The sequence below is a fragment of the Carassius auratus genome, chromosome 45 (assembly GCF_003368295.1).
Source record: "Carassius auratus strain Wakin chromosome 45, ASM336829v1, whole genome shotgun sequence".
NCBI classification, from domain to species: domain Eukaryota; kingdom Metazoa; phylum Chordata; class Actinopteri; order Cypriniformes; family Cyprinidae; genus Carassius; species Carassius auratus.
Genome location: NC_039287.1, coordinates 17465105 through 17488561, shown reverse-complemented (window position 1 = coordinate 17488561; position 23457 = coordinate 17465105). Strand labels below are relative to the sequence as shown.

The 23457-nt window shown below is 40.4% G+C and overlaps 1 protein-coding gene across 7 annotated transcripts in view; it reads right to left on the bottom strand.

Annotated features, from left to right (window-relative positions):
- The window catches only part of lama2 (laminin, alpha 2), a 176130-nt gene that overhangs the window by 59123 nt on the left and 93550 nt on the right, over positions 1-23457 (bottom strand). For 4 of the 7 annotated variants that reach the window (XM_026233847.1, XM_026233849.1, XM_026233848.1 and 1 more), the window contains exons 15-21: positions 19933-20044; positions 16817-16930; positions 12250-12377; positions 9719-9805; positions 3504-3715; positions 1555-1661; positions 1121-1381 (exon numbers count right to left, since the gene is read on the bottom strand). In XM_026233847.1, coding sequence (XP_026089632.1) covers positions 1121-1381; positions 1555-1661; positions 3504-3715; positions 9719-9805; positions 12250-12377; positions 16817-16930; positions 19933-20044 — 1021 coding nt within the window. The remainder of the gene's footprint in view (positions 1-1120; positions 1382-1554; positions 1662-3503; positions 3716-9718; positions 9806-12249; positions 12378-16816; positions 16931-19932; positions 20045-23457) is intronic. The other 3 variants (XM_026233853.1, XM_026233851.1, XM_026233854.1) reach the window with 1 other exon arrangement.

Below are 23457 nucleotides of genomic sequence, written 5' to 3'. Positions count from 1 at the left end.
ATTCCACATGCATATCACCCAGTCATAGCAGAGGGAATTGAATCTTAAAGGAGACACAACCCTTAAACTGACTTCTTAAATCAGAGGGCCAAAACCATTTATTTTCCAATTTATGACTACTTTTGATGTAAAAATTCAACCAACATAATAAGAGCACATCCAGGAACATTTGAAACATTATGAATGCAATGCAGGAGCCCTTTACAGCCAAATGTGTCAAACACAATAAACATCTTTATGAAGGAGCCCAGATCAAGTTCTGACATGCTCATGTTGCTGCTGTGAAATAAGAAAGACATACTGTAACTCACACTTAGCAACTCACTTTCTAATAATAATCATATCTATAAAAAACACGTTGATTCCCATGTTTCTAAGGCCAGCTGAATTCAAGCACATTCTACATTTAGAATAAAAGTGTGAACTTGTTAAGTACAGTTTGTGCATGGACATGTTCAAACAGGTTTTGTGCATACAGGTAATGAGAAACACCATGTGTAATAATTCTAAATATTATTTATTTATTTTTTAGCGAGCATGTGATGAGCTACAGTATAATGCACAATGCTGATCTTGAAGTGATGCATGATGCCTTCAGTACTGCATTACTGATACCAAAAACTACCATGAAAAGAAGCATCCTACATAAATATGCTATATTACAGGGAATATATTTTATATAACAGGAATAAAATATAAAAACAACTTTGTAAAGGAACAAATCTAAAAACGTAATAAGGAGCTATGCATATACTATTACAGTTTTTAATATTTTAAATTAGCTTTTATATTTTCAGCTTTCATTTTAATTTTAGTTACATTTTTATTCAGTTTGTATTTGTCTTTTTTTTATATTACTATTTATGTTTAATTTATTTCCATTTCAGTTGTAGTTTTTATTTATGTCCAGTTTGTAAAATCTATTTCCATTAACTAAAACAGTGTTTCAGTTAGTTAATCTGAATAAAGCTTGAAAAAGATTGATCTGATCAGCTGTAAAAAGGTTGTGAGTATAATGTGTGTTATTTTGAACACTCTTACACTGATATTAGATGAGTTAAAGGAAGTCACACACACACACACACACAGATCCTGTGCACCCATCATGCCGTGCGTTTACCCCTGTGCCGGGGCGGTACGCCCCTCGAGGGCAGCCCCCTCTGCTCTCCCATCTCTGGATGTGTTGGATGGGAACCTGTTGGACGGGTCGGCGGGTCTCCCTGCGGGCGTGAGGCGGGCGCATCAGGTCACACCTGCGGCCCAAGTACCCGGCCCGACAGATGCACCTGCCCTCAGAGTCACAGCGCTGGGACACTGAGCCCCGAGCACTGCACTGACACGGCCTACACAACTCAGCCTCACTGTCCCACCAACAATTCGGCTAAACATACACGTTTACGAAGAGGCAGAGACAAAAATAAAAAAATATATATATATAAAAAAAGAAGAAAATTACTCACACTGATTCAAAGAATAGGGAATGTGTTATGCACACAGTCATGTCAGTCTAACCCAGTGACAGAGATGACTGCATTTGGTGTGGTGTAGACTCACCATGCACTCGTCACACTGACGTCCAACAACATGTTGTCGACACTGGCACTGTCCGGTCTCCTGATGGCACGAGTCTGAGAGCGATCCGTTACTGTGACACTGACACGCTACACAGAGACACAGAGAGAAACACGACCAGGCATGAAGACATTACATCTAGAGGGACGGTAGGTTGCACTGCCAGTCAGAAGTTTGGAACATGGTTCTCATTGGTTTTCAGTGGTTCTGAAGGTGGCCTCTTTTGCTCTTCTGTGAGGCTCAAAACAGTAATAATGTGCAATAATATTGCAATTTCAAATACATGTTTTCAATTTGAATGCATATAGAAATGTCATCTATTCATGTGATGACAAAGCTAAATTTGCAGAGTACCAATAATAATTCAGCAAATTAGTTTCACATTTATGTTTGAGGACTTTTATGTCGGTATGTTGTTGGTATGCACCCTGTATGCCAATACTGGTTTGAGCCTGGTCCGTACTGGGATGGGAGACCGTGTATGGGTGCGGAGAGTCTCATATGATTATGAAGTGCTTTGGGTGTACAGTACAGAGTAAAGAACTCTATAAACAACCCTCATTCATGTCACAGTTTTTCACATTTCAAATGTCACATTAAAAACGCTGTTCCCTTACATGTTTAAATTAAGACTTTGAATCCCATAGTTTCAGTTTGGACCCCGCAATCTAAATATGTTTTGCAATGTTATATCCACATTAAATGAGCTAAGCACTGTTCAGAAGGAACACATAGACTCTGGGAAACTGTTTCATTGTCATGTTTCATGCATAACCAAGGGAATGTGTGCAACCCAAATGTGCTTTGAACTCGCCTCTGGCGTGTATAACAACTAAAATTAAAAACCAGTGAGATTATTCAATATCCCGTGACCCCTTTGCATGCTAATCAGTGCAGTGTGTGTGGAAAACAATCAGACAGAATGACTCTATCCTGCTTTAAATTACAGCACACTGCTGTAGGGCTGCAGGAGGACAGATTGCATTTCAATATAATGCACACACACTTTCTGAACAGCCTGACTCTGACTGAGATGGAGCACAGATGGTGCTGTGTGAGGCTTGTTGGAGGGGAATCTGTGTGTATTGTCCTTGAGAGTAGACGGCCCGCACTACTGGATCAACTCATCTCACACACACACACACACACACACACACACACACACATCTGCCATACAGGCTGTCTGGAAGAACACTTTTTAATTTCTACAAAAACAGACACATTAAAATAGTCCTAAAGAGACAACCAAATCCAGTGTGTTTTAGGTAAGGTGCAAAATATCCCACATTTTACTGTAGTCATAGAGTGCCCAATTTTCTGCTCTGAGAGGTTCTGAGACTAACTTTTTTACATTTTCATTTAGACCATCGAAGTGCATATTTAACAGGTCATCTTAATTTTACAAAAAACAATGCTATTCATAAAATAAAGTACTACTGTATTATATATTTCTAAATTATTTTGTGTAATAATTAACTAATAGCATGCCAATCAAATCACAATTTCATAAAAACAAAAATAGAATTGTCTATAACTGTGATCATGGTATGACTGTTTTCTGCAGAAGAAAATATTCAGTAGTTATCTAACAAACTCAGAGGTCATGATAGATCTGCCTTTAGGTTTAAACAGTATTTATAAAAATCAATGGAGAGCTCAAATTATATTTTACATTATGCATGTTATATCTTATTGTAGACAGTTCTTCCAGGTTTAAGTTTGTTTGTTTGTTTATTATTAATGACCTTTTGCGATGTTTAATCAAAAGGACATAGATGACACGTCTAGTCTCTGGTGATGTATGCAGGATTTCCCCAATCATTTATTCATAAATCATCTAGTATTCAGATTATAAGAGATTAAACATTACAAATTGCTGTTAGTCAAAGGGCTACAATCTGGAAACAATCAAACCGTGCTCCTTCGCTTACCTTGGCAATTCTTGGCTATGAGGGCGTCTCCAAAGAATCCGTCAGCGCACCTTCCACAGTCCGGTCCTCCGTATCCCTCATGACAGCGCAGACAGGCTCCAGTCACCGGATCACAGCTGAGCTCTGCTGTAAGATCCAGGTTACCGTTACACATACACCGCTGACAGGAACCCCCAGGAACGTTGGGATGACCGAAATAGCCATTAGCACACCTGAGGTCATCCAGAGAGGAGAGAATACATGCTTTAGAGATGCACACACTTCAAATCATGATACACATAATAAAATAATTTACACTCAAATCAACATTTAACATGCATTTGATTTATTGCTTGGTTTTATAACGTACAGTCAGCCAGCTTGAAGTCCTAGTCACTGTGTGTCCTGATATATTAGGTGGTGCAGTGATGTAGCTCTTAATTTGTCATTTGTAATTGCAGTTTGAATCAGATCAGAAGTGGCTTTAGCAGTTGCATGTACCATAGAAGCTAACGCTGAGATAAACAGATAGTTTATAAAAAATAGCTGGGGTAAAGTGGGATAAATGGAAACACTTAAGGAAAGCATTTAAGTATATTGCATTTCCCGACGAAAAGAGCTGTGTAAGACTGAACTGACTCCATTACAATATGTCTGATGAACAAACTTATTTTGATCATGAGAAGAACACCTAGGACTTTTCTCGCCGAAACGATGAGAATGTGAGAGAAATATAAGAGGAAGAGACACTATCACTTCCTCCGCTCGCCTCGCCCACCCGCTCTTCTTATCTGCTGTCGGTGCGGTTGGATCCTATATCTCTATTCAAGCAACTTGTGTTGCTGGCTGATAAACACGCACAGTCTATCCACTGCCTTCATGTTAAATGGATTCCTCTGCGCTTATCTGCACACGACTGCGCTATCTGCATGATGGTGGAAGGAGAAAGTAATCACAGTGTTTCACTCACGCTCAGTGGATTCCGCGAGCCACCCCAGACTTATTAATTGAATATGGTATTGCTTGTGCCTGTCTTTACAGGCCCAGCGGCATGCTAGTGCAGAATCTAGTTCTAACTGTGAATGTTGGAGATTTCAACTTTTAAACGAAATCTCAGATCTCACAATAACTTTAAAAGACATAATATCCCTTCAGCAGTACAAATGCTCTGGGCTCATGTCTTATTTAAGAAATCTTGTTACACAGACACTAATTAAACTAACTAATAATCTAAATTTATAGTTGATCACAAAGTGTAATTTTTCACCAAACTGCCTGTCCTGGTGCTTGGTACTTGGTAAATTTAAAATGATAAGTGAACTTCATGTAACTTCATTCTTTGATAGGAAATCGTCTCCTAAGGACATGAGTGTAAATACAATTTGGCAAATGTGACTCACTCAAATGCTTATTTCAAAATATATCAAACTATAAAGGAACTGATATGTTGTTGCTTCCATATCTGAGAATACAAGAAAGAAAATAATTGTTGGATAGATGTTCATTATTAGAATTTGGATGCATTTCTCTGTACTATAGTTCATCATAATTTTTGGAAAGGCTTGGAATCATGTTAGCACTGGCCTTGCTTGAATTTTACTTGTCAGATTATTACATACGGATGTGTGTAAATGTGAAGTTGTCTCAGACTAAAGTCGCAGTAACAATAGACTTCAAGCATGCAAAAATTTTCGGACTCTGCAAAAGTCATGATCTGACACCACACTCTTAAGTTTTTAAAAACTTAAATCTAACAAATAACAAATAGAAATGTATCCAAAACAAAAAACATATAATCTACTCCACTTTCTTGCATTGCTACAGTTTTACATTTATGTTCTTTTAATTCAGCTATGAGGTCATGCCATAACATATCAACCTTGTATTGGTCACATGGTTACACTTACAAATTCGCAGGTTAAGAGTTCACTCCACTTGAACTTTGTAAAACAGTGAAATGCAAAACAACTTTGCAGAAGCTTGCACGTCTGCTCTCTCGCATTCGCATGTGTATGAATGGAAGTCAATGGAACAAAAAGTGTAGTGTCTGATCTTTAATAGATACATACGGAGTGCCACAAGGCTCTGTCTTAGGTCCAATTTAGTAGCATTTCCACGTACCTCCTACAAGGCCGAATTACAATGAAACATCTGATTATACATTTATTTATTTATATATATATATATATATATATACATTTTCACTATTTTCATACTTTATTCTCATTTTTTTTATTATTAGCATTTAGTGTACTAAGACAGTAAAGGCTGGTATCCATTAATTGACAAATAGGAAGTCAATGAGCATAAACATGGGTTAGCAAACTATTACAGAATCGCTTTAAGTGTCTGGGTAAATGGAAAAGTCCCCACCTACCATTTCAAAAGTACATAACCCCCATTTTACTGTCAGACAGGCTGTCACCTCTGCACTGCTTCTGTACCCTTTAAAGGGTAACTGAGCATCGAAGGCTGGCTCTTCCTCTTTCTCTGGTGCCAGCTCATCATTTCTCCTGTCGTTAGCTCTGCTGTGAGGGAGCCATCTTAAGCACTGATGACTCGGGTCAGGTGTCTTTAACCCAGGCTATATATATATGGCCATCTTCCTGTGTGTCTGCACACAAGAGAACGATTACTAAAGTTCCCTCTCTACTCCTTTCACCTCAGCCTGCTCTCTCTGACTCACATGCAGTTTCAGGTGTCACTGGCCATGCAGGGCCAAACTAAACATAAGTACCCAATTTCAGAGAATGACCAGGCGCCATAGAGGGACTGACCTGAATTTGGAAGTAAAAGACTGAGTGGGGTGAAGAGAGGTGGGTAGTGGGTTTTTATGTGTTGGGTCAGTGATTCTTAAACCGAAAGTATCACTAAACCCATTACTGTTATGGATTGCCTACTACACTTTCAGAGCTTACGGCATGCTTCACACCAAACACATACACAGTGTGTGAATGAAGCAGACCTGTTTCACGGAGCACAACTGCAGTGTAATAGCAACAGCAGGCTCACACTGTGCTTTCACTCTGATTACAAATGCATGGAAAACAGAAACTGACACTTTTATCCGCATATAGATGCAGTTCCATAAGTAAGCTGCCCCCCCTCACCCCCAAACCCCATTTGTGTTTACCTGATATTTCAGAAAGGCACTTTCTTGCCATTATTCTGGTGCATGTAAATCTGGTCACTGACAGGGTTTCTGCTGTGAATGTTACTAAAGCTCTATAAAGTATAAGTGATTTCTGGTTTAATATATTGAGCAGTCCTTCAGACCAGTGGTTCCCACCCATATACCTGGAGCCCCCTGCACTGCACATTCTGTGTGACTCCTTCATCAAACACATCTGATTAAACTGTAGAGTTAAATCAGTAGAGACTCTAAGACTTCAAATGGGTGTGTCAGACAAAGGAGAAATGCAAAATATTCAGTGTTAGGAGCTAATCTTTCGAAGAATCTAATTTATACATTTACAAATAATATAAAATCTACATAAATCCAAAGCACAACTACACAATTTACTGTTTACAACCCCCTGAGTATCTTAGAATATATGTAAAATACAAATATAAATTAGATAATCTTGATTCAGTTTGGGTAGCTGTTACTACATATGGAATTTAGTTCACCAATTTATAATTTGTGTCAGTCATCACTGAAATCAGCACTAAAGTCTCAGAAGGTGTCTCTTAAGAAGAGTGAGATATTTCAATATTGAAGGAATATTGATCAGCAATTGTGGCACTTGTTGCTCAACTTTAATCCGTGTCCTCTAATAAAACAAGTTTTAACATGTTTGGTAGCACTCCAGTGAGCTTAGTTTGGCTCTACAGATAATGGATAGCGTTCATCTGATTTTCTCAGATGAAAATTGGGATCTGGTGTTGAAAATCATGTATGATGTCCTGTAATCTGCAATGATTTCTGTTTAAAGAGATACAGTTATGTGCAACTGTTGATTGCTGGCCACGGATGTAACCACATATTTGGGATTTGTGGGGACTAAATGTAATAATTTATGATTCAAAACCCTGAAAACCACACTTCGGCTAATCTGAATACTAGAACTGACATATGAGAATATGTCAGTTCTAGTATTCAGATTAGCAGTTAGCCAATGTGTGGTTTAGTTCTACAGTATGGTGGTTATGGCCAAGTTGGAAAATGTTGATTTTTAAAGTTTCTTTTAAATGTTTCTCTATAGAAGACTCCACTAAAAAAGGCACAGATGAGATAACAGTTGGCATACAAGTATAAAGCTATTTAATGAATGTGGATTCATTAACATTTCCCAAAAGTAGAAGTGGATTTACTTAATAAGCAAAGGCAGGTGATTACCTTGGGCCCCCAAAAACCAAGCCCCAAAAATGCAGTAAATGGTAAAAAGTATCAATACAAAAATGGAACCTAAAGGTTGCAAATGCATAATGCAAATGTAAATGTTCAGGTTCTGGAAGACTTGATGAGAAATGTTCGAGTTCAGATCTCTGCCTTCTCATTGCAGATTATCTCAGCATTATATGAAGCATTCTTGAGACCTCCTTTGAAAGCCTGGGTCTTTTTCTTACAAGTAGCAAAAGTCTCAATTTGTGCTCCATTTAATGTGGCGTTCCTGTTGGACGGGCTCAACAAAATGCGTTTTTAAGAACACATTTTATGAGCGATGTGTGCCGCCTGACTGAGTTTGTTTGAAGTGTGTCCTTCACATCTCTTTCAGTGGGTCTCTCAGGGGACAGACTAGGTTTGAGCACCATCTGAGCGGTGATGGATTGGTGTGTGCGTCTGTCCCTGGCATTTCCCAGAACAACAAACCTTTCCATTCACTCTGTCTCTCCTCTCTAACTTTCTGCACTTGTCCTCTACAACACACCATCAGCTCCCTCATTTCCATTCCCTCCACTTCGTGTCTGCTAATGGCTCAGCGTGAAGAGCTTTGGTGCCAGTTAGCGTGTACCAGAGCTGGCACTGCACCAGTCCCTCTCCATCTGTTTCAGGGGTGGGGTCACAACAGAGCCGAGACCTTTCTTCCACCTAGATGGCGTATTCCACGACAACACTGTAATTTAATCTGCATACAGGGCTGGTGCGACTGCCAACACAACCCACCCAGAATGCAGCATATGCTAATGCTAACACATCAGCATACCAACCTTCAGAGAATGAGAGAGATTTTTAACAGTGTGGAACATGGGGTCAGAAAGATAGAGAAATAAACAGAGCGACTGATGGAAATATTCAGCATGATAGATGAGCTCAGTGATTTCTGATGCTAATGAAATTAAGACAAAACCATGAGATCCACAGCAAGCGAGCTGCTTTGTGCTATATTGCATTTGTGGCCACTTAACACTGAGCACAGAGGATCAAGACATCTGTTCTATCTTATCCCTAAATTTTATTTAATGTCACTCTAGGACAGAGATCCAAATGGCCTAGAGATTAAGATTTGTTTGACTAGTATACTCAAACACATTACAAACCCAAACTTATGGTGTTCAGCATTTTACTCTCTCTCTCTATCTCCATCCCTCTTTCTCCCTCCCTCCCTTTCTCTCTCTCTCTCTCTCTCTCTCTCTCACACACACACACAAACACACACACATAAAAACAAGGGTTAAATAAGAAGAGTTACTGTAGAGCAGTGGTTCTTAACTCCAGTCCTGGGGACCAACAGCTGTGCACATTTTGTTTGTCTGTCTTCTCTGAGGCACTCAGTTCAGTTCATGGATCTCCCTCCTAACGAGCTGATAAACTGAAACAAGTGCATTAAATAAGGAAGTAATACGAATTGCGTAGAGCAGTGGGTCCCTAGGACTGGAGTTGAGAACCACTGTTGTAGAGGACCAATACGTATGTTTCTTATCTTTGCTGCCCTTCTTATCTTTGCAGGCACCCTCCCCTGCATCCTAAATTAAACAAACCACTGATGCAATTTAAGTCACTTTGGATGAAAGCATCTACCAAATGATTTCAAGAGTTAAAATTACATCATGTTAAGCTTACAACATGATATTCTAACAAACATAAAAATACATAAAGCACACAAAAGATGACTAAAATGAAGGACAGAGTGGGTTAACTCAGTTTTTTGACCTGATCACTTTGTTTATTATATCTATGGCCTGATGTTAAGATACTTTCTTGTTTCTTTTTCTATAAAGGGCAACTTGAATAAAGAATGGCACACCTTACCCCACTTGAGGTAAAGACTGGAGGCCAAACCTTGTCATCTTACCTGTCACAGCGTGCACCTGTGTAACCCGGCTGGCATCGATCGCAGATCACCTCTCCTCTGACATCGACGTGACACGTGGGGCTAAAACTACGGTGTTTTTGAGCCAACAAGGGGACAAAGAGAAAAATAAAAGAGCAGCGAATTAAAAGCATCCTTCCCATTCATCAGAAGTACTTGCTCTGGTTCTGTCCGAAGCCAGAGAGAGTCTGAAGCCTAAGATGGTTTAGCTGGTGGGCAAACCCTCAGCAGCGAGCTCTAGTGTAATGACTGTGCAGCTATTTCAGACGACACTGGAGCCTGGCTGAGGGGCATGCTGGGAATGCTGAGGGCAGGAGCGGAGCAACGCTTTCTTTAGCCTGCTTGAGGAGGTGGAATGTTCAGCTGTTGGATTCTGGGATGTGTTTACTCTTTATGGATCAGCCACTAGCATGATACAGCTAATATTAGCCTGGTGCTGAAATCATGTGCCAGTTTGAGAGTTGAAGTAAGAGCATGCAAGAGCTACAAGTCGCCCCTTTAAATGCTAACATGCTAAAGATTTAGACCAGCTTAAACTGAATTATGGTCTTAACTGGTTTGAGTTGAACAAGCTGAGTCACAATATTGTTAAAAGTGATGTGTGCAGGTATTTTATTTATTTATTTATGTATTTAATGTTGAGAAAAATGTTGAAGTAGTTTCAGTGTAGTATACAGAGTCATGGTTTCACGACATTGCTCTGTATCTTCTAATATCCCGACCAGCCCAGAATACAGTGGACTCAACACTGACTCTGGTTCTAACCAATGGCAATGTTGGGGAAAACTGTTTGAACACAGCTTTTTTTTTTTCTTTAGCCCTCAGATTTCTCACAAATCTCCAATTCAGCAGCACTTAAACAGACCAATATTATTTTACAACGAGGGAAAAACCATGGTGAAAAACATTTTATTTTTCTGTCTGCTGACAGCTTTTTTTCCTGATTTTTTGAAGTTTCAAAAAAGGAAAATTGCATATCTCCTCTGTAAAAAGCCTTTTCTTTAGAAACTCTGACACGTCAACAAAATCAAACAAGAATTCCAATCCTAGTTCCAATGTTTATATTTCTGTTCTGGAGGTTTATGCAAATGAGTCCATATTTAATTAGATAGTGCCTCTTTTGCATAATTAAACAACATTTCAGAAAACAATTATCTTACTGTACTGTGATTTAAAAGCTAGGGAAGTATGATATCTCTTAATATTTTATATTATTATTACTTTTACAAAAGGTTCTGCCACATTGACAAGCTGTTGTACAACTAAAGGCACATTTTTACACCAGTTTTAATACATTTCACATTTGTATTCATGCAAAAATGACACACTTCACCAAGATTAAATCTGAAGTGAAATACTACACTGATAACCAGTGATGGTTTGAATGGGACATTTAAGATGGTCACCAAATAAACCAGCTTAGCTGCTCTAGGCTGTTTTTTCAGCTGTTTAAATACAGACATGCTCAAAAACTAATAAACAAACCAAACACATAACTTATTTCTGGATAGTTGAAGAGGAGGATAGTTACTGTCACTGGCATGTTAGGGGATACCAAACTAAAAGTGGCGGCGTTCCTATTTTAACTACATTTTAGCAGCCCAACAGAAGCTCAGCTATTTCCAAAATAGCTTGCTTTCCCAGTCACAGTTCATTTCAACAAAATAGCTCAAAACAGGTTTAATGAATTTATATTTTTAGTTTTAGACTGAGTTTATCTTTTTTATTTTGGTTTAGTTATATAGTACAATATGGCTATTTATTTATTTTCCATTTTACTTGAGTGTATGTGAATGTGTCATGGTAACTGAGATCCTCATTTTTAACGTGAAACATAAATATTAATATATCCTCCTGAGACCCAGAATCCCCCCCACCCAATGTCATTTCATTGTTTTGAGCATAAAAAACAAATGGGGAAAATTTTATGAAAAAAATATATATTAAGATATGCATAATAGGACCTATATGAAAAAATAATGTTTTTTTATCGACCAATCAATTTTTATGTTTCAATCTTTTTTGTTTGTTTGTTTGTTTTGATTGAAAACTTGTATCAAGATGATTAAATTTATAAAATATATTATAGAATTATTATACATTTTCAACATTTTCATAAGCATCTCATATTTAAAATTTATCATGATGATATGATAAATGCTAATTACAAAAATATGATAATATTTCCAAAAGATTGCTGAATTTAGTGATTCAGTCAATGTCAATCATTTTAAAAGACTGAGAAGAGGAAGCTTTCACGGTCAGTCCTTCTGAAAACCATTTAACATTCTCTTTACAGTACATCCAGACTCAAGACTGTGACTAACCGTGAGACATTTGCTAAAATATAGCATATGTCTTCTCCAGAGGAAAAATTATACGGCTGGGTCTCAAGAAGACATGTATGTCATATAAGAGAACATAATATAGCCTGATGGTTCTATACAGTAATAATCTGAAAATATGTTTGTAGGTTCTAAGGACATGACTTCCTGACATCATTGCTGACATACTTGTTTGACGGGTTCAGAAGAGGACAAGCACATGGCTGACAGTCTTCTGCAGTTCCTCTGGTGGCGTCTCCGTAGTATCCAGGAGCACACTGATCACAGTACGGTCCTGTCGTGTGGTCCCTACAGCCCTACAACACACACACATTTACAGACAGAAAAACACACATGACTAATGTCAAGAGATGGATTTAATATCAATAAGCATGGTGAATGCAAGAGTCTACTTTAATGTTTCAGATAACTTTTGTGGAAATAAACATATAGGTTAAATAACATGAAAATAAGACATTTTAGTGAATGTCTTCTGTAAATCACAGTATATATTTATTTTTTTGTTTTTTGTTTTTTTACTCTTTTGTTTTTTTTTCTACTCTTTGTCTCAAAGAGACAAAACGGGGTACAGAAAGGGGGTACAAAAGGGGTACAGACTACAGTTCAGTTCCCGCCCACCAAAGTTCAACGTGGTGATCTGGACTGTAGTCAACCCAGAGTAGAGTCGGGTATTGGAACAAGAAGTAAACTCTCTGCTGTTAAAGAAGGCTATAGAATGTATTGCTCCTCCAGACAGGGAGTCTGGGTTCTACAGCCACTACTTCTTAGTTCCCAAGAAGGATGGGGGGTTGCGTCCAATAATAGATCTCAGGCACTTGAATCGGTCTCTGAGGAGATTCAGGTTCAAGATGCTTACTATTCTCATCATCGTGAACCAAATTCAATTACGAGGATTGGTTTGTCACGATAGATCTGCAGAATGCATACTTCCACATTTCCATTCTTTCATATCACAGGAAGTTCCTGAGGTTGCCTTCGGGGGTGAGGCGTACCAATATCGGGTTCTTCCATTCGGCCTAGCTCTCTCCCCTCGCACATTTACAAAATGTAAGGATGCAGCTCTAGCACCGCTGAGGCTTCAGGGTCTCAGGGTTCTCAATTATATTGACGACTGGCTGATTCTAGCCCAGTCACAAGAGCTGGCAGTTCGGCATCGAGATGTTGTCCTTGCTCACATCCAGAGCCTGGGGTTGAGACTCAACACGAAAAAGAGCGTGTTGGCACCAGCCCAGAGAACCACGTTCCTGGGAGTGGTGTGGGATTTGGTTTCGATGTGGGCACAATTGTCTTTTGCACGGATCGAATCCATCCTGGCCATGGTGACCAGGAGAAAGCTAGGCCAGGCCATCACAGTAAAACATTTCCAGAGAGTGTTAGGTCTCATGGCAGCAGCATCCAGTATCATTCCATTCGGTCTCCTGCACATGAGGCCCCTGCAGTGGTGGTTGAAAACCCAGGGGTTCTCCCCGAGGGGAAACCCATTTTGCATATTCAGGTTTACACGCAGATGCCTTCATTCCCTATCTATGTGGAAGAGAGCTTGGTTTCTGTCCTAAGGCCTCGTGCTGGGAGCATCATGTCGCCAGAAAGCCGTCTCGACAGACGACTCCCTCATGGCCTGGGGCACGGTCATGGACGGCCGCTTTACGAGAGGTCTATGGCAGGACCATCATTCCTCCTGGCATATAAACTGCCTGGAAATGTTGGTGGTGTTCAGAGCTCTGAGGAGCTTCCTGCCGGATCTCAAGGGTCATCATGTCCTTGTGAGGACAGACAATATGTCGTTGGTGGCCTATATAAACCATCAAGGGGGTCTGAGGTCTCGCCCTCCATGCAGACTGGCACATCAGATCCTCTTGTGGTCCCAGGGGAAATTGTTTTCTCTCAGAGCAACATACATCCCTGGGAATCAGAATCAGGGAGCAGACATCCTGTCAAGGCAGGGGCTGAGGCCCGGGGAATGAAGACTCCATCCCGAGGTGGTGGAGTCAATATGTCAGAGGTACCATGGCATCCAAGCCCCACTGGGGTTGGATGCCATGGTACACACGTGGCTGAGGCTGCGTCTGTATGCCTTTCCCAGATCGCTCTGCTCCCGGGAGTTCTAGAGAGGGTTTGTCGCAACGGCATCAGTCTATTATTGGTAGCCCCATTGTGGCCAGCCCGTGTATGGTTCTCAGACATAGTATTACTCATGGACGGACCTCCATGGGAGCTTCCCATCAGGAGGGACCTGCACACAGCACTCACCCTCAGCACGAACTATGGAAACTGTGGGTCTGGCCCCTGAGGGGGCACAGTACTGAAAGTGAAAGTGAAAGTGAATTGACATTCAGCCAAGTATGGTGACCCATACTCAGAATTTGTGCTCTGCATTTAACCCATCCGAAATGCACACACACAGAGCAGTGAACACACACACACACACACTGTGAGCACACACCCGGAGCAGTGGGCAGCCATTTATGCTGCGGCGCCCGGGGAGCAGTTGGGGGTTCGATGCCTTGCTCAAGGGCACCTAAGTCGTGGTATTGAAGGTGGAGAGAGAACTGTACATTCACTCCCCCCACCCACCCACAATTCCGTCCGGCCCGAGACTAGAATCCACAACCTTTCGATTGGGAATCCAACCCTCTAACCATTAGGCCACGACTTCCCACAAAAAACTGCCTCAATGTTAGTGAACGCAACGAGACAACAAAGCTTCACGTTTTATCCCGACCAAAAACTACTGAGAGGCCGGCCTGTCAGCAGGAGTAGTGGAGACCATACTCAGCTCTAGAGCTCCCTCCACGAGGAAATTGTGCGGCCTAAAATGGAATGTTTTCACCGTTTGGTGCAGAGAGTGTGAGGTGGACCCAGTTAACTGCCCAGTGGCTTCAGTGCTGTAGTTCCTCCAAGATCGCTTCTCAGCTGGTCTTACCCCGTCCACTCTCAAGGTGTACGTGGTTGCCATTTCGGCTTTCCACACTCCTTTGAGTGATGAGCCTCTGGGGAGACAGCCGTTGGTCGTATGTTTCCTCCGTGGGGCTTGGAGGATGAGACCTGCGGCTCGTACAAGGGTTCCCATTTGGGACCTGGCGGTGGTTCTCGGATGGTTGGTTGAGGCCCTTTTTGAACCACTGGAGTCGGCTGAGGCCAAGAACCTTTCCCTTAAGGTGGCTTTCGTGTTAGCCATTACTTCTCTGAGGAGGGTAGGAGATCTCCAGGCACTATCTATATCTAATGGGTGCCTGGAGTTTGCTCCAGGCAACATCAAAGCCATCCTACTTCCTAGGCCAGGCTATTTGCCCAAGGTGCCGTCTAATGTGGCATGGCCTATGGTTCTGCAGGCTTTTCATCCTCCACCTCACATGACGGTGGATGAGGAGAGACTTCACCTGCTCTGCCTTGTCAGAGCTCTCAAAATATATATCCAGATGTCCTCCTCATGGCGGAAGTCAGACCAGTTTTTAGTCTGTTTCGGGTCACCCAAGAAGGGGCTTCCTACTTCCAAACAGACCATTAGCAACTATATTTTCCAAGCTATATCTATGGCCTACCAGGTGCGCAATTTGCGTTCACCTCTGGCCGTGAGGGCTCATTCTACCAGAGGCATGGCGTCCTCTAGAGCCCTCCTCTCAGGGGCCCCCATCGAGGATTCTGCGATGCAGCAGGATTCAGCAGTTACGTTTAGCTATCTAAATGGGGGCACTACATAGGCATAATGGTTTTTATACTGTACAAACTGTATATTCTATTGCCCTACATCTAAACCTATCCCTTACAGGAAACTTTCTGCATTTTTACAATTAAAAAAAACTTTATTTATATACCAGTTTTACAAATGAGGACATCCCCAAAGGGAGGTTTTTGGAGATTTTTTGAAGGTTTTTGGAGACACACACACACCCACACACAAACTCTGCTGTAACAAGCTGTGGACAGAGGAAGTGATACTGCTCTCTATAAACATTTGTTTTGTTTGTTGATGTTTGGTAATGTGTCAGTTATGTAGTTTAAACATAATTCAGTACTAATAGATCATGTGGACACAAACCATGTTTGTGTTTGCATACAAATAAGCAACCGATTTAAACCTGAGTCATTTACTCTGGCATTACAAAAACAAGACAGAAGAGAGTGTACAACACACACACACACACACACACACACAGGAAATAGAATGGTTCTGTTTTCTGTGACTACATCTGAACTGCATTCACAGCAGATTGTGTTATAATGCAGTTCTGTTATTATGGCCAAACAGCTACAACAACAAAAGCAGCAATGACAAAGCAAGTCAATTCGGTACACTCACTATGAATAACGAAAAGAAAGAAAACAAAATACAGTCCCTCATCTCAGCAATGCACACACGCACGCACTCACACACACACACACACACCCACACACACACACACACACACACACACACACAAACACATACATACACACATGTTTGTTTTTGTGAAAAGTGGGTTCATTCCATAGGCGTAATGGTTTTATACTGTACAAACTGTATATTCTATGGCCCTACACAAACCATACACCTAACCCTAACCCTCACAGGAAACTTGTGAATTTTTACTTTCTCAAAAAAACTCATTCTGTATGATCTGTAAGCGTTTTGAAAAATGGGGACATGGGTTATGTCCTCATAAGTCACCCTCTCCTTGTAATACCTGTGTCATACCCATGTCATTATACAGAGTTGTGTCCTGATATGACACACACACACACAAAAACCCATTACCAGGCAGTGTCCAGTGATGGCGTCACAGTGCTCTGTGTGTCCGTGGCATTGACAGAATTCACACACGCCACGATACAGCGTCCCGTTCACTCTGCGGAAGCCCACTGCACATGTCTGTGAAAACACACACACACACACACACACACACACACACACACACACACACACACACACTTAATAAATCAACACACATGAGTCTTCATGAGGATGAGCGTGGTGTTTGGGCAGGTTTGGTTGTACGTGCATCTGCGCTGCCAGTAATTAATTGGTGCTGTGCTAATTGACGGATCATTGTAGTGCACAAAGTTCTTTGATTTACTAAATGATTTGTTTCAGTCAACTGAAGCACAAGGGAAGTGTATAGAGCCAGCTTTCTCTGATGCCAGTGTGTGTGTGTTTGTGTGTGTGTGTTTAAGCTGTATTTTCTTATTCAAACCATTCTGCCTTGTTTTATTTCATTAATCCTCTTCTTCTTTTTGTACTGAGTGATTGGTCTCAGTTTTTACTGTCTGCATAGACAGCTGCCGACATGAGATCACAATTGTCAATTATTTAGAAAATATTCTCATTATTTACGTTACGAATCTACGTTATTCATCTTACTGTAAATGATTCATTCACAAAGTGAAAACCCATGTACTCTTTATTAAAATAAATCTTTAAAAAGTTCAACCTTCTAAACTTTTTTTTTTTAATCTTTAAACATTAGACATTTTTTTCATCTGGTTATTGCTATTATTAAAATGCTATACATTCATTTGCTAAGATACTCTTATAAAGGAGGAGACTAATTAGAACATTTGCATGGATTATTATGATATAGGCACAACTGACATTCATTGGTGTCAGCCTTTGTGTGAAGTGCTTTCCAAATGATGGTTGTTTTCTGCATTATTTTCAAGCCGTCATGCATTTTGGGATTGACTTATTCATGGAGAGTTTATGCGATCCTGTCTTAGAATTTGGTCCAAACAAGATATCTAATGAGGCACAATAATCATGCCACCTGCTGTTTAGAGCAGCCTTCGCATCGGGACGATGCCTTAATGTGCTGTAGATGGGCAGATCACTACAACTGCTGACTGCAGAGACCTTACACAAACACGCTGAATATGAAGTGGATATTGTAGATGACTACAGCGATAAACATCACACTTGTTTTCCTTCTTTCTTCCAGTGACCCTGCTGACCCCGTCACTCTCAGAGCAGCCCATCCTTCCCAACACTGAGCTGAGACACACAGGGATCATTTAAAGGGACAGTTCAGCCAAAAATAAACTCACTCCTGTCCTTTTAGACCCTGCATGACTTGTGTTCATCTTCAGTGATGAGATGACAAAAAGAGACTTCTTTCAAAAACATAAAGAAAAATAAATAACTAATAATAATAATTATCCCAAACTTTGACTGGTAGTGTAAAGACTGATCAACACACAGTACATAAAGGTCATTAAATATGATCAACAGAAACTCAAAAATGCTTATTGTGCGACTAGATTGTGGACTGCTTCAAAAGAAAACAAATACATTTTAAAAACTAAGTTTTCTATTGAGATTATTCAAGTTTAATTCAATTCAAGTTTATTTGTATAGCTCTTTTTACGATACAAATCACTGAAAAGCAACTTTGCTGAAAATTAAGTTTCTATAATATTTAGTAGTAGCTTATAAGTGATGACTGTCAGTTTATGAACATGACCGGAATTTTCAGAAAAATTAATACAAGACGTAGTCAGCCAGACGATGAACACTAAGATTTTAATCTGTAGTTGTTATAATTAGCTTTTCTCTAGTGTGTAATCATTTAGCTGAGAAGATGTGTGTGTGCGTATTTATCCTGCGGTTGAGATGATCACAGTCTCGTTCTGACTCATGGCCAGTGGGACCTGCTCACATCAGCATAAAAATCTGCTCACTCAGAAATCAATAGCCACTGCAGCTTTAATAGAGGAGACACTTATGCAGAGAGGAAGCATATCCCAGAGATTCCACACAGTCAGCCACCCCAGCTGCTGAAGTGCACACACACACAGGCCCTGAAACAAACTACATATTCAGCCCACTGCTAATACAATTTGATCAGGGTTTGTCTCAGGAGGTGCATGAGGAGGTGTGTCAGGCTGTCAGTGCATCGGTTCGCTGGGATGCTGTTTAAAACACACAGAGCGGCTCTGATACACACCTCTGGGGAACAACAGGGTCTGCATTTACCAGTTTACCAGGTAAAAAACCCTTAAAGACAGTTTGAGGCTGTTAACAGCAGATTAACTCGTAATCCATTGTCAGAACTGGACCGTACAGGATATTCCACTCCATTTATATCTGTGAAATAACCCATATTCATTTTGGATGAACAAAAAATTGTAGAAGAGTGCTATATTATGCATTTTTAGTCTTGAAAAAGGCGGTTGATAACAAGTATCTAAATGACACTACAGAGGTTGTCAAGGATATTAAACCTCACACCGAACAGGAAAACTCATCTAGCCTTACTGTGTTTATAACCATACTCTTGAATACTATGATAACTTTCAGGTAAAATACAGTAGAAAGAGTTGTTAAATCTTTATGCTGATGTTGAAGACATGTCACCACAGTGTAGTTTATTTATATCCTATGCGTAGCTTTTTACTTCTGACGATTGCATTTAGGCTTCAAAGAATCTGGAAGAATCACACACTTGTGAAGGTGGAAGAGTTTATTTTTTGCAATAATCCAAAGGCCAGAGGAAAAATCATATTGGGTTTTGTGGACGTGCAGGTTGATCTCCAAAAAAACTTCAGTGCTCCAGTGACTTCATTTCAAATAAACCTGTTTATTTTACATGTCGGTCAAAAACAATCTCTTCCGGCCTTCTGAATATTCTTCATCTTTCTCTTTTTGTTCCACAGAAAACATTAACAACATTAAGAGAGTGAGTTAATGATGACTGGAGGTTTGGTTTAACCCTCTATATGACTTTCACAGCTCTTCCAGAGGATAACAAAGTCACGGTCTGAGTTATACCTACAGTCATTATCAGCTTTCAGAGAGGGGTCTAACTTCTTCTGTGTCAGACATCAGAGTGTCTCCTGTTCATCTCTACTTTGTTATGTGGAACTGTTTTTCTTGCTTACCTCACATGAAGTGCCATCATAACTGGGAGGACACTGGCACACCTCCACAGCACGGGCCTGAACACCGCTGCCAGAGCCTTCAGCCGCCACACTCATGCTCACACGGCCCAACCTGAGAGAGAGAGAGAGAGGTTTAACAAGACTTTATTATTTACATAATAAAAACATTATTCACAACACCATCAAATACCCAGCAAATGTCTTCTGGCCCAGATCCGGACCACACAATCACTTTTCCCTCGGCTCATGTACCGCAAAGAATGATGGCCCTGAAGTGGCCCAGAACTGGATTAAAGACTAGGGCCACACATGGGCCATAACCGGCCCGAATCTCAGCCAGTTAATCACCTTTAACTGGCACTGAACCGGGGCAAAAAAAAAAGTTTTTATTATTGGTACCAATTCTGAGCCTTACGTACACCGGAATCCCCCAATCTGAGCCACACCTGAGCCTTATATAGCCCAGACCCAACCCAGACAGCAAGCAGTTTCGGCCCAGATCCGGCCCACATCTGGCAATTATCATGCAATATTGTATTTATCTTGTTTATCGTGGGTCACATAATATGCTGCCTGATCTTAGCCTGATTTGTGCCACATATCACCTGACTGATCTGGGCCACACTCCTCCCACCAACAAGCACCCTCATATTGTTTGCCAGATCCCCGCCGTGCCATCATTGCCACACATGGCCCAGCTCTGGCTGAAAGGGTACATGCCATTGCCGACAGGAGGCCAGCAGTGCCAGCTTGAGGCCACATTTGGGCCAAGTCAGTTTGCTATGTGGGTACTCGTTGATCAAATTAATTACAAATTCAGAACCAACTGGCTCTCATCAGTTACACACAAAACATTTTTAAGACACCAAACATCATCAACACACCCCTCATATTTTATAAGATTATAATATACAAACTCTATATTCAACCTTCCGGCTACAAGGTTCTTGAACATTAATTCAGCATCAGTACTAAGAAGATTCAGCCCTTCATTCTTTCTCATCTTACAAATTGCTAATTTTGCAGTTTCGATCAAGTAATTTAACAAACACGTTTTCCTTCTGAGTAAGAATCTCTACATCCCCAGTAAACACTTCTTCTAAGAATTTATCATCAAATGCTTGAAACCATCCATCAAGAAGATTAAAAAGACCTTTCAACCTATTTCATCTTAAAAACAAATGTTCCAAATTTTCTACCATTCCACAAAACCTACACTGTTCACCCACTACTGGATTCATGTGCACCACGTGTCTGTCTGTAGCTATCGCCCCGTGAATAAGCCTCCACTGCAGATCAGCAGTGCGCTTCTCTATGGGAGGCTTATACAGGGCTCTCCACCTGTCCCTCACAAGGAAGTCTGGCTTCAACACACCTGGCCACCTGGAGGCTTTCTGTCCTTTAAGAGAGTCCTGGTGTAAAACTTTGACTGTAGAGTGATATATTGCTTTTTTTGATGCAGACTCAAAATATTCTAGCTGCGGGGTTTTAAAAGATTGAAGTGACCCCACATCTTCATCTTCATTTTCTGTCTTTATAAGATGAGAGATTTTAATTCCTGGGAGTTCCTGTTCATTCGTCATGTCCATCAAAGTTCCTCTCCCAATTTACTTTCTGTAGCTACTTGGTAAGGTATTGACAGTCCCCTCCATCAACTTTTCTGTCAAGCGTGAAGATCTTAAGCCAGTCATTTCTTTAAGTTCCTCCAACGACTTCCATCCATCTCTATTCAAGAGGTGTCCCAGCTTAACAATGCCATTTCTCTGTAAGCATGCACTTACACTTACAGAAGACAAAAGTCTTGTTTGAATCATTGGATTAAAAAACAAAGGTTCCTCTAGAACCCAGTTCCCAGGTTCATCAACCTCTCTTTCAACTTTAAAAACAGTTCTCCATGAATCTCCATGCAACTTTGTCCGGTAAAAATGCGAAAGCTCAGACATGTTTATCTTCTCCAGGTTCATTAAAAATAAATGTTTATCCAATCCAAGACCGCCAGTTTTTTGAAGAATAGTCTGAGACCAAACCAAGTTCTTATGGAAGAGAAGTCTCTGTGCTGCTTGGATTCTGAAAGCACAGATTCTGCTCCTTACATCCACCTGACCTTGGCCTCCTTCTTCAGCTGGAAGATACAGAGCTGCTGCACGAATCCAGTGTTCTCCACTCCAGAAGAAGTTCACAAAAGTCCTTTGTATCCTGCAAATCAGCTGATCAGGAGGCTCCAGTACCACGAGTCTATGCCACAGGATAGAGGCAGCCAGGTTGTTTACCACCAGAACTCTTCCTCTGTACGACAATTGTGGTAATAGACATTTCCATTTAGACAATCGAGCATTCACCTTTTCCAGCATTCTCTCCCAATTTTTTTTTCCTTTAAATGTTGTATTTCCTGAAAAAAAAACACATAAAAACTGTAACCCCTTGTCTTACCCACATCAATCCACCTGGTAATTTTGGAGGTCCTAATCCTCCCCACTCACCAATAATAAGCCCCTTCACTTTTCCCCCAGTTCATTTTTTGAAAATGCCCTCTCATATTTTCTAATAATTCCCATTTAAAATCAACGTCATTTTGACTTGTGATAAAGACATAGGCATATAATGCATAGGCAGATAATGACACCCTACTACTACTATTTATACCAGGAAGTAAAATTCCATTCAGATCTCTCCTAATCCTACACAACAATGGCTCAATAGCCAGACTATACAATTGTCCAGAAAGTGGGCAACCCTGCCTAATACCCCTTAATACCAGTATTGGTTCACTTAATCCTCCACCTGCTTTAACCATCACAAAAACATTTGAATATAACAACTTAATATAAGATATAAAGTTCTCTCCAAATCCAAATTGTTTTAAAACCTTAAGAAGACTAACATGGTCAACCCGATTGAATGCTTTCTCTAGGTCCAAACAAAGAATACCCAGGTTTAAATTATTAAATTGGTTAAAATCAATTACATTCCTTTATAAAAAGAGATTATCCATGATTGACCTTTTGGGAATGCAATATGTCTGGTTATTTTGAACCCATAACTCTAAATAAGACTTCAACCTATTTGCTAAACACTTTGACAGTATTTTGACAATACAGCTCTTTGGCAGCTTATAGGAAGGGTTCCACTTTTGATGCTTTGAATGAGTACTTCATACAGATCTTGTCCTAATATATTCCAAAAAGTTTGGTAAAACTCAACTGGCAGTCCATCAATTCCAGGAGAACGTCCTCTTGATAGCTGTTTCATTGTTTCCGTAATCTCCTGAAAAGTTATTTGACTGTCTAGTGAATTTCTCCCCTCTTCTTCCACCTGAGGTAAATCACTCAGCAACTCAGAAACACTCTCAATGTCACAGTTCTCAGCGTCATACAAGTTTTTGTAAAAGTTAACTGCCATCTTCTTTATTTCCACTGGGTCTAATGTTATAGTCCCTTCAAGCCGTTGAAGATGATATATTTGTTTTTGTTGAGAGTTTTTCTTTTCAAGGTTGAAAAAGAATGATGTAGGAGTGTCCATGTCTTT